The sequence below is a fragment of the Rhododendron vialii genome, chromosome 9a (assembly GCF_030253575.1).
Source record: "Rhododendron vialii isolate Sample 1 chromosome 9a, ASM3025357v1".
In the NCBI taxonomy this organism is placed as follows: Eukaryota; Viridiplantae; Streptophyta; class Magnoliopsida; order Ericales; family Ericaceae; genus Rhododendron; species Rhododendron vialii.
Window position 1 is genome coordinate 939,754 of NC_080565.1, and position 12,349 is coordinate 952,102.

Sequence of the window (12,349 nt, forward strand, 5' to 3'; positions counted from 1 at the left end):
AATGTAAAGGAAATGTGAGCGGGAGATGCCCCACTAGTCTATGGGTGGCTTCGGCACTACTATTAGTGAAACAATGGTAATTTTAGTACTTGTTATATAATATTGTATAACTAATTTGTATGTAACCGGAGACCCAAAGTTGACAAATTTTTGGAGCCCGATATGATAATTGGTTAAGGAGGTTTTCAATTTTGCATTTATTAATTGTGAAGTTGTACACGAATTTATGTATAGTAAATTTGAAACTTTCAATTGAGCGTTGTCTTCTTATGAATCTAGGTAAATGTTCGGGCAAAAAGGGCTGAAAACGGCCTTAAATAATTCTTTCCCCACATCGTCATTCGTGACACCATTTCTCAAATAAGTGGGAAAAGACAATAGTCCAACTGAATTTTGGTTTTAAAAAAAGGTATATCCTGATCCTGCGGCTTTGGATGGAAAAAGAGAGGGAAAATACATTGAGAAAAAAATTTTTACATCGTAAATATTTGTTTTCTTCAAATTAATTATATTGCACCACATTATCATGTTTTATTGATTAAGATCACTGTTTTGCAATATGACGCAATGTAATTGATTTGGAAGAAACAAATATTTACACCGACAATGTAAAGAATTTATTCTCAAACATATTTGGGTATGGAATGAAAATGTATTTATTATTAGTATAAAAAAAACTAGTAAAATACACTTTTTGACTTTCTTGGAGATGAAGACATCAAAAGCATTCGTGCCCTTCAAGTCTAATGAAATTGCAAAACGTACAAGTGTCCTCATTTTAGAGCAAGTTTGGTTTGTCGCAAGTATGTTTAAATTACATTATTGGTCCTTGTTATTTTAGAGCTTTTGTTTCTTGTTCTGAAATTGGACTTCCATTATCTTCGATTATCATTTCAAACACAAAAGCATACGTTCAACTTGAGTGACTAATTTCGTAGAGTATTTTTAGATTTTTCACAACAATTCTAGTTCAAGAAAAAACAATTAGTCAAGCTAGTCATATCTATATTTTTTGGTCATACATAGTTTCGTCCCCTAATTTCAAATGTCCTTCTTGATTTATGGCTGAGCACAAACATATTATATTGTAACGAAAACATGTAAGATCGAGGGAGCCTCAGCTAGTGGATGGTGAGACTGGTTTCCTGAGATTAGTCAATATGTGCATAAGTTTCTTCGAAAACCTGACTCATCAAAAACGGAAATCAAGTATCGTTCTCATATCATACGAACAACTCCCTCCGTTCCAATTTGTTTGTCCACTTTTTGACTTTTAAGTGTCCCAAAATATTTGTCCAATATGAGTTTGACTTGTTAAAATTTTCTTAAAATGCCCTCTCTCTTTCAAAAAATAATGCACGGGAGAATGTACACTCCCATTTAATGCTAGGAAATTGAAGGGCATTCTTAGAAAATCAAAAGTTTTAAAGAGCAATCATTATATTTCCTTAAAAAGTTGTTTAAAAAATAGACAAACAAATCAGAAGAGTGAGAGTATAAAGAAACATCACAAAAACTACTACAATGTCTAATAACGTAATTTCCCCCATTTTGGTTTGCAATTGCACTCGGATATACGCACCTCTTTCTCGGATCTCTCTTGACTAACAATCCTCCGGGGACCCACCTAAAATATCTCTCCCATCGCACCCATTCACAAAACACATCAACGGCATCAAGCAGTGCAAACCATATAGACCCCATGGCCCTCCGTCGCAGACGATCCCTCCCACTCCCCACCTTCTCCCTCTGAAAACTCTTTCTCGCCCCCCTTCGCTCGTTTATACTGCGCGACCCTAAAACCTCTCTCTCTCTCTCTCTCTCTCTCTCTCTCTCTAAAAGCACATTCACAACACACCTTTCATCTGTTTCGTTTCCGGCGATTTTACTGCTCCGATTTTGTTTCTCGCACCAACTGTAAGTACTTATCGTATGCGACTACCGTTGATGTTTACGTACTTCTTAGAGTAATCGCGTTGTTACTGATTTGAAGAATTACGCCGAGACTGCCTGCGTGTTTTCTCGCGTTGGAATTTCTCTTCTGTTGTCAATTTTGTATCCTCATTTGGTTGTTTTGGTTCGTACATGAATTTATTTATATTTTTTTATATGCTTATGTGAACAGAGTTGCGTAGTTATACGTAAGTGCGGTGCGGAGAAGATATATGATGTGTGCGTATGTAGATACAGTTGCTTCGATTGAAGAAGTTGTGATTCTTGAAATTGATTTCTTGGAATAGGGTTCAGGCCCAGTCCAGTCACCCTACCATCCTGTCCCCCCCCAGTTTGGTTTTGTTGGACCTGATATGGGCCCGCAAAATTGATCGGAGCCGTTTATTTTGTAGAGATCGTCAAGCACTTGAACCATGTAAATAATCATGTTAGTCGGATAGCAATCAATGCCTTGTGAGAACACATTCATCTTTTGTTTCAAGATTAATGTGTTCCGATAAGGCATTGATTGGAAAATTTGACAAGCTCGCAAAATGAACGGTCCCGATCATTGTTTTGAGCCTGGGATGGGACCTCAAAAACCAAACGGGACGGACTGGACGTAGTGGGACTGGACTGTACCTCAACTGGAATACGTAAGAATTTGCGTATTTTCTTGATGTCCACGGTTCCACCTCCTTTTTTCTCGAACGAGTAGTGTAAGGTTTTTTAGCTCCAATCCTTGAAGACTACCTTATTTTTGGGCGGTTCAAATTTCAGATGAATATGTTTAAGTTATTTAACATGTGCAAGAAATCTAGTTCTCTTTGTCAATTAATCCCTGCATAAAATTTTCTTTTGTTCGATTGTATCATTGTTTTTCTGTTTGTTGTGGAATTTCCTTCCAATTAACAATTGGCAAGAGGTGGAATGTTTAAAAGATATCTAAAGGTTTTGCGAGATTATAGCATCCATATACTGTCATAGTTTTTTTTTTTGAAAGGCAAAAAAGATTTTATTAATCAATTGTGTAGTATTACAAGAGATAATAGCGTGCATATGCTGTCATAGTTTTTGTTTATAAATAATAGATTCTATTGAAAGAGCATCAAGGGGGTACGAAGAAAAAAAACCCTAGAACCGTAAACTCCAAAAAGAGACATATCCATAGTATTCTAGTTTCTTATGGAAGGCATTATTGTTTTTTATGTTTTAATTGGTCACAGATTAACCTTGCTATTTTTTTGCTGACTAGCTTAAGTAAGTTGATGCTCGTGAAATGTGGCTGTGAGTCAATTTGGGGAGAGGGTAACTCTAATCATGGCTTCTAGAGCAATTTTAAGGAAGAGGAAGGTTGTCTCCGATTATTTGAATGTCTCTGCCCGCTCAATTCAATGTTTTCAAAGCCTGGGACATGGGTTATCTAGTCAGCATGCAGATTCTCATGGTCTGAAGTCTGCTGCAAATCATTCTTCTGTTGATATTGACTGCATGAAGAAAGGGGATACAATTTTACCTATGAATGAAGATTTACTGAACTTTTCGGCATTGGGGCTCTTTAGGCGTAAATGCTATGGGGATATGGTATCTGGTTATGTGACTGGGGGTTCACAATTTGGTTCCCCAACAGGGATGAGGTTTATGCCACAATCTGTACGTTATGCGTCTACAGCAGCGGCAGGTCAACGTGATGTGGGAAGTGATAATGAAGACAATGAAGACTTGGCTGCTAAAAAGAGAAAGGAAGCATCTCCTGAGGAATGTGATCAAGCAGTTGAAGGTCTGAGTTCTGCGAAAGCTAAAGCTAAAGCCAAACGATTGCAGGAATCTGAAAAGGTTGCTAAATCTATCTTGCAAAGAGTAAAGGCTATATTACTTGGGATTGGTCCAGCTTTGAGAGCTGTTGCGTCAATGAGCAGGTTAAAACGACTTCCATTCTTCATCTATTTGTCCATTATAGAGCCAACATGTGTCACATTCATGCTCAGTCGATCACTTTTTTGCGTTTTAGGGAAGATTGGGCAAAGAAGCTAATTCATTGGAAGGATGAATTTATATCAACATTGCAACATTATTGGCTAGGTTCTAAGCTACTCTGGGCTGATGTGAGGATCAGTTCAAGATTGCTGCTTAAACTTGCTGGTGGGAAGAGTCTATCCAGGAGGGAGAGGCAACAGCTAACCCGAACCACAGCTGATATTTTCAGGCTAGTTCCCGTTGCTGTTTTTATCATCATCCCATTCATGGAATTCTTGCTCCCAGTTTTCCTGAAGTTATTTCCCAATATGTTGCCATCAACGTTTCAAGATAAAATGAAAGAACAGGTACTGATTCTTTTGGAATTTTAGTGTTCGGGCTCCATGCTTCTGTCTATTTTTAATGGTGGAAAAGTGCTGCATTTTCTTCGTTGTTCTCTTTTTTGGTACTGTGTAAAATGCTTCTTGTCTGGAAGATCTTATTGAGAGCTGTTGCAATGTTGGTACTGGGTTACCATGTGGTATGGTTCCATAGATGCATGAAGGTTTGATTAAGTTCTTGTTCTTGGAGTCTTTTGTATGGTTGTTTACATAACGAAAACTTGCACCTCTGGAACTGAATTAAGTGATCCTATTGTAGACCATGCCACAATGCTGCAATTAAGGGGCAAAAACCTTCATGTACTTTCTGCATGCACACAAACTGTTACATCATGGTCACCTAGGTCATGCGTTTCCTCTTTGCGCCTGTTTCAAGGATGACAGTTGATTTATGTCAAATGCTTAACTTGTAGGAAGCATTAAAAAGGAGGCTAAGAGCCAGAATAGAATATGCAAAATTTCTTCAGGAAACTGTTAAAGAAATGGCGAAGGAAGTCCAAAACTCGCGGAGTGGAGAAACTAAGAAAACAGCTGAAGATCTTGATGAATTTTTGAGCAAGGTCAGTCACTGACTGTTATAAATTTCAGTGCCTGTTATAATTTGTTTGCCCTCCTGTTGGTAATCACAGCATATATGACCTGGTATGTTGATTTAGGTTAGAACCGGTTCCAGCGTATCCAATGATGAAATTCTGGGCTTTGCTAAGTTGTTCAATGATGAACTTACACTGGATAATATTAGCAGGTTGAACTTCACTTCCGTTACTTGTCTGTTATGCTACATTTACGTTAATTGGAATTTGTATTTCTATTGTTTGCTGCTTACAGATTCATAGTGTGATGTCTTTTCCTTCTTCTTTTGGACTCTTTGCTCAGGCCTCGGTTAGTAAACATGTGCAAGTATATGGGAATCAATCCTTTTGGAACAGATGCATATTTGCGTTTTATGCTTCGAAAAAGATTACAATGGTGAGTTATATGATTCCAATTTATGCTGCTTTTCAATTCATACCAGTATGCGTACAAGTGGCTGTTTAAATCCTAAGTGGCTGAAAGATGAGATTGCTCGTTAGACAGAAGTATAGAATTAAGACGGGTGTCAGGACCTGCTTGGTAAAGCTCGGGCTCTTTTTTGAGCTTTACTTTTGAACTTTTTGACCCGTTTCTGCTCTTATTTGAATTGATGAGTTATCGATGTTCTTGATTTCTCGCTCAAATTGGGAAGAAAGACATAGTTGCTTTGTTCTACTCTTGTGGTTGTAGTGTTTGGAAACAAATTGAAATGAGGTTTCTGGGATAGTTCATAATGCGGTAACAGAAAGTAGTGTGGATTTGTGTAGGTTTGGCTCCTCAGCACTAGATAACAGATATATTCGCCTTTTGTTTGTGTCTCTGGGAAAAAACTGAAAATGTATGAAAAGCCTCTTTCAAGTGTAATCTTGATGCAGAAGCTTTGAAAGATAAAAAGTCAGCGGACCTAGTTCACAGAAATGGACATGGTCATATGCATAAGCTCATCTTTGAACTCCTTTTTGGTTTATGGTTATTTTGTTTGTGAGGACTAACGGATATTGTGCTGCTAAAAGTATTATTTTTTAAGGATAATTGCATGAAGACCTGCTGACATTCAGGTGGTTTGAAATCACCTTAGAGCATCCGCAATGGGTGTGTTATATTTGTGTATCAAAATGTTTGTTAAAGTATGTGTTAGAATAAAAAATGGGTCCTACAAATGTGTGTTAACTTAAAAGTGTGTTAGTATATATATGAGTGCCTCAATGGATTAGTTAGGAGTGTGTTAACTCTTTAAAATAATGTATCAAAACAACGGCTATAATAAAAACTTTTACAATGACTATATATCACCAACGTCATTTTTCTGTAATGAAGGAAAGGCCAACCGCCATGTTCCTGCCACTCCACTTCCCATTTAAAAGAATTATGTTTAGAGCATGAAATCTCATTGTCTAGTTTGCCTTTATTCTGACCTTTGGTATTCAACGCATATATAGAAAAACAATGAAAAAGGCAACGGTAAATCAAGCTAACGGTAAGTTTTCAAAAAAGAAAGTAGTGTGGGCATTTATGTTTTATGGTTGAAGTTTGAATTTATAGGGATAGGACCCACTTATTGTTTGTTAACTTCTTTGCTAAACTTGATAACCATACTAACACACTACTACATTTAGCACACTCTAGTACACTCTAACACACAAGCATTGTGGCACAAAAAATACAATTTTGTTTGTTAAATCTTAACACACACAATTAACATACTAGTTAACAAACCCATTGCGGATGCTCTTAGGGCTTACTTGAGATAAATGTTAGATATCTTCCACTTATTGTTTTTTTTTTTTTTTTTGTTATTTGCATTTAAGGATAAAGAATGATGACAAAATGATACAAGCTGAGGGTGTGGAGTCTCTTTCAGAAGCAGAACTTCGTGAAGATTGTAGAGAGCGAGGCATGCTTGGGTTACGTTCTGTTGAAGAAATGCGCCAACAGGTATTATCTTTTTCTTTTTTGTTTTCCTGTCACTTTATTCACTCTTGGATCCACGGTGCATTGCTCTGTTTAGGCTTGTCAATCTGCATTCAAACAGATGCCTTCAGCTTGAATTCTGTCCAATTACGTAGATTACTGTCTATTGAATGTGGCTGTGACTTCTCATACCAACCCCAATGGTTTTACATGCTACAGACATTATGTTCTGGTTCCATAGGTGGTTTCTTTGCAGAAAGTTCATGTTTAAATAAACAGTTTTGCATAACCTGTTGTTCCGCCAAAGGGTTTTTGTGGTACGATCGAACCAGCCCATCCAATACTATTGCCTTGCCAACTTGAATTGGGGTTTTTTTTTCTTCTTTTTTTTCTTCTTTTTCCGTTTTTTCCCCTCTTGTGGGTGGATTGGATTACTAAATTTACCCAACAAATTTTGAAATCAATATGAAGTTATGTGGATGGCCATGGTGGCTTTTATTGGTGTTTCTTTGTAAAGTACATATTTGATGGGTTATGGTGTTATAACCTATTGTTGCACCAAGAAGATTGTGCTAAAATCCAAACAGCCCACCCAGTCATGGGTGTACCAAGTTATCAACTTCTTACTTCGCTGAATGCATATTTTCTTTCTTGTTACATTTTTTTTTTGTTGGGTTGGTTTGTTTGGCAAACTTACGACATAAATTTCATGAATCAAAACTAGTTTACGATTATGGCCATGAAATGGTTGTTGGTTGCTTGGATTTTGTGCTATTGGTGTTCATGTGTGGACGCCATTTATCATATGTTTTGGAAAGGTAAACAAACGAATTTTTAGGTTTAGCATGTAGTTGATATTTTTGATCTTTCTCAGCTACAATGAATCTCTATATGGACACAAGTTTAATGAAGAGTAACTTCTTTCTGTAGCTTCGTGATTGGTTGGATTTATCTCTCAATCACTCTGTACCATCATCACTTCTGATCCTTTCCAGGTATTTTAAAAGCTCTTTCAGTTCTCTGATTAAAGTTGGAATCTCCACCAATTTGCTTCTATATGTAATTTGGACTGCAATTGATTAATTCTCTGTTTTGGTACTCTGCACAGAGCCTTCCATGTTGCAGGAAGGATAAGACCAGAGGAAGCTGTTGGGGCTACATTGTCTTCACTCCCAGATGAGGTTGTGGATACTGTTGGTGTCACAGCTTTGCCATCTGAAGATTCTGTTTCAGAAAGGAGGAGAAAATTGGAGTACCTTGAAATGCAGGAAGAACTCATCAAGGTTAGGGATTATAATTTTTCTGACAATATGCCAGGACAGTAGTTCTACCTAAGAAATTTATTGTTTTTCCTTATGTTCTGTAATAGCTCTGATTCCTTCACAAACAGAAAATGGGAAACTTGTTTAACGCTTTCAGTACTGTGGTTAGAATAGGGTTTGCTATGAAATGAGCTTAACACCAAATTCGAGAGCATTTTTTTTGTGATAGAAGACTTTATCTTGAAGGCTTGAGCTTGTGGAAAGCTTGTGCCTTGCTGATAAAGTACGGTTTATTTACTTTAAAGCTCATCTTTAAGTTTGAGCCTCATTGTCTTTTAAGCATCTCTAATGAAGGAGCAGTTTCAACCAGTTTTTATGGCTCTAAACTACTTGATTATAGGAGGAGGAAGAGAAAGAAGAAGTGGAGCAAGCTAGGATGACGGAATCTGCTACTAGTCAAGAGGACGTGGCTTTGAAAGAGATGGCAATTCCAACAGCGAGGGAAGCACAAGATCAAGCTAGAGCAAGAACAATGGAAAAACATGAGCAGCTTTGTGAAATCAGCCGTGCTTTGGCTGTTTTAGCTTCTGCATCTGTAAGATTAAGGACCAACTGATTTAACCTTGTTGTCTTTGACTGTAAAGCTTTCTGAAGCTTTGTTGGCCTCCTCTGCATACTAATTTCCTTTTTGCTGCAAACTGTGCAGTCAGTCAGTACTGAGCGTGAAGAGTTCCTGCGGCTAGTAAATAAAGAGGTATTCTGAATCATTGATATGTCTTGTAGCTCTTGACGAATAGCATTTATTTTCAGGAACTCTTTTGTATATTCGTTCAAAGATAGTTTCATGCTTCTTTATGGCCGATTCTTAAGAGAAACCCTCCTGTCCCACCAAAAAGGAAAGAGGCAACAATATAGAAAAAAAGAAAAGAAAAGAAAAGAAAAACCCCATGTGCACGTATCCCACTTGAAGATAAAGGGTTTTTTTTGAACATGTGCTGGATCTGAGTTCTTTTTAATTATTGTCTCGTACTTGTGCATTGGGCATCTATGTAGCACAGATATGGACTCGGACACAGATACAAACACGGGACATGGGATTTCTTAAAAAGTGGGGACACGGAATAAATAAATAAATAATATTTGTTGTGTACAAGTGAAAATATAGTTAGGTGTATAAGCATGAAGCTTCAATATTTATAAGCAAGCATCATATATTCATCGTAAAACAAAATATTTATTCCAAAATATTTGAAACAATTACACATTTACCCCCCAAAGTTTTTAAAAAATTGCATATTTCACTCTTGCTGTGTACCCATACGTGTCCCTCTAAGAAAATTTATTAAATTTATTGGAGTGTCTTGTTGGACACAGGGACACGCCGGCCTCTAGGAGTGTTGGTGTTACATAGTCGGGCATAGGATTGGGCTACAAATTTCGTGGGATCGCACGTCTTGAATTTGAATGCAAACAATCAGTGAAGGGTTCACAAATCTATTGGACAACCAATCCCACAAAATAAGATATGTTCTCTCCGTCCCAAATTTTTGCCCCTCTTTGGGATTCCAACAGTTTAAGGTGACATCATCATTAGTATTCACAGTATATGACATTCCAAAATTACTCGTCTTTTTGAAATACAATGTACTTTTTTTAACATCAATGTATTTTCCTCCACTTTTGTGATTGAATTTTGAATATAGGAGGAAGGGGAAAAAAATGAATGTACCAATTTTTCCTCCTTGACTGGTCAAAATGGATATGTGTTGCGGTATGTGCCCTCGCTATTAGTACGGTGAGAACACCCATCTGATGGGATCACATGTAACCTCAACAGTGGTTTGACCAATCAAACATGGCGTCCATATGTTAAGTCACATGAATGCTTTGATGTCACTTTCGAATCTTCTGGGAGGTCAAACTTATTAATTGTCCCAGTAAATTTCCTATTGGCACAATATCCATTTTTAGCTCTTGTATGTCTTCCTTTTGGTCAACCAACTAGGCTTTCCTTTTTGTTATTGTTTACTTTGTTTCTTTGGATAAACACTAGACTTTCAGTTTGGAAAGTTGGTTCATACTTCTGCTATTTTCAGGTGGATCGGACTTTAAGTACATTGGTTATCATTTTCTTGTTCTTTTTTATGCGCCTATCTTTCTCTAATGCTTCTTGCATCCTAGGGGAAGGAGGGTGCATGTGAACATGCCCACATAGATCAACCTTTCGGTCTTTCCTCTTTGTTGTGTTCTTTTTTTCTTCAAAGCTAAAGTTATATGGCTTCTCTTTTGTAACGCACTAATGTTAGATAGCTGTAATATATTCAGATAGAACTCTACAATAGCATGGTAGAGAAAGAAGGTACAGACGAAGGCGAGGCCATGAAAGCATATAGAGCAGTACGTGACGAAAGCGACCAGGATCCTGATGTGGCTGAACGTGATGAGGTTTCATCAGCACTCATAGATAGGGTGAGTATCTCCATTTTCTTGTGAAATCGCCTTCTCATCTTTCCTATTTTGGGCCACGAAGGGTGATAGAACTGAAGCATCTGACAAATTAGTTATTTAATGTCATATTTTATACTGCAGGTTGATGCTATGCTTCAGAACCTTGAAAAGGAAATTGATGATGTGGATGCTAAAATTGGCGACCGATGGCGGCTACTTGACAGGTTCGTAGTCATCTATGTACTCGTATGCCCTGTTTCAATCCCCACACCCACCGCCCCCCACCCCCCCCACCCCGAGTTCTACAAGTTGATTAATATTTTTACTGTTGAGATTATATGTTGGATGACCTTGGGATACAAGGTATCTGATCTTGTTCTGGTTTAGTCATCAGCTCTAATTTCTTGCAGTCTTTTGGGACACAGAAGTGTAATATCCACGCATATGAACCTTGTTTTATATAATCTGATTGGGCCAGACTAATCCTGAATCCTAATTCACTGTCCTGCTTATATATCCTTTGTATTGAGATTTTGTGCGTGGTAACTGAAATGTAGGTCTGGTGTTGGTTACTCCTGAACCTTGTTTTGTATGTTGGTCTGGTGTTGGTCTCGTATATAAACCTTGGTTTTGTATTTGTCTCTTTCCAAAAAAGTTAAAATCTGCAATTATATGAGCAGGGATCATGATGGCAAAGTAACTGCTGAGGAGGTGGCAGCTGCAGCTATGTACTTGAAGGATACTTTAGGCAAGGAGGGGGTCCAAGAACTCATTAGCAACCTTTCCAAAGACGGAGGTCAGTTATTCTTTGAAGTTTCAATTATTGGTTACATGCATCTCTAGTTCCTGAGAAGTAATGGTACACTCTAAACCACGTTTTTCGTTGCCATAACCCGTAACTATAATTATTTGTAACACTTTCATACGCACCATACATACCGGCGTGACAAAAACGCCACAGAATATTGTTGTAACAAATCAACTTTTCTTTGCTATAAACCTATTCATACCTAAACCACAAAACTTCGTACTAACACCACAAAAACATCCCTATGTTACACACCATGTGTACCATAGCTTTCTCCCTATCGATAAAAGTGTGGATTTCAAGCTAAATCTCAGTTGTTTTTTCAAGTTTTTGAGGTACATGTTTGTGTGAAACTTTCATCTACAGATGGTAAGATTCTTGTTGAAGACATTGTGAGATTGGGAAGTCGAGCAGAAGAAGTCGTTTCAGCTGAAGCTGGGGAGAGGTAGATTAGGATAGGAGGCAATCTCTTGTGCTTCTCGTTACGACTGTCAATATTTTTTCAACTATCTTTTACTATTGTTACCCAGGGGCTATATTTCCTAAGTGATATATAGAGAGTTTATAGCAGTTCTTTCTAGCAGTCTTATGAAAAACAGTGCGTTTTCTAGTGCTATAAGAATCAGTGGTGAAATTGTGGTAGCAAGATGACGTTTATGTACACGGAGGCTCCTAGTTCTTGGCTTCATAATTATTATCTTTTGTACTTGACATGAGAAAGTTTTGTCAAATATTGATGCATGTTTGAGTATAATCGGTAATTCTGGTTTGTCTTCTATGCTGAATTTAGTTGAATATCTTGAAGTTTCTTAAAGGCCCTTTTTCTTCAATTTTGATAACTTTGACAGAATTACAAGTTCTCCATTTTGTAAATTTGCACCACATCCTAATTCTACGTTCTTATGAGTTACGTTCAGTGTGGCCTAAGATATGCTCATACTTGGTGGTAAAAACGACCGCCTGCAGATTTGTATTCAGTTGTGCGTGATTACTTACTAAATGCTTGTTGATTTTAGGAAAATAATAATTATGGCTATTGGTGGTTAAAAGGAATTGAG

At 37.4% G+C, this 12,349-nt stretch overlaps 1 protein-coding gene across 1 annotated transcript; it reads left to right on the plus strand.

Annotated features, from left to right (window-relative positions):
• The first annotated feature begins 1,726 nt into the window (after window positions 1-1,726).
• LOC131301593 (uncharacterized) lies at window positions 1,727-12,045 on the plus strand. The gene is made up of 15 exons (XM_058327956.1): window positions 1,727-1,917; window positions 3,188-3,851; window positions 3,944-4,256; window positions 4,703-4,849; window positions 4,946-5,034; window positions 5,166-5,258; window positions 6,671-6,797; window positions 7,704-7,768; window positions 7,882-8,056; window positions 8,436-8,630; window positions 8,742-8,789; window positions 10,361-10,504; window positions 10,625-10,707; window positions 11,164-11,279; window positions 11,658-12,045. Exons 2-15 carry the CDS (start codon window positions 3,253-3,255, stop codon window positions 11,738-11,740), a joined length of 2,277 nt encoding a protein of 758 aa, XP_058183939.1. The 5' UTR covers window positions 1,727-1,917; window positions 3,188-3,252; the 3' UTR covers window positions 11,741-12,045.
• The last annotated feature ends 304 nt before the right edge of the window (window positions 12,046-12,349 follow it).

Excerpts from the sequence above, each read along its gene's own strand:
- LOC131301593 (XM_058327956.1), top strand. The coding sequence starts at position 3,253 with ATGGCTTCTAGAGCAATTTTAAGGAAGAGGAAGGTTGTCTCCGATTAT. Across the intron at positions 4,257-4,702 it reads AAGATAAAATGAAAGAACAG|GAAGCATTAAAAAGGAGGCT; the intron begins GTACTGATTCTT and ends CTTAACTTGTAG. Across the intron at positions 8,790-10,360 it reads TGCGGCTAGTAAATAAAGAG|ATAGAACTCTACAATAGCAT; the intron begins GTATTCTGAATC and ends TAATATATTCAG.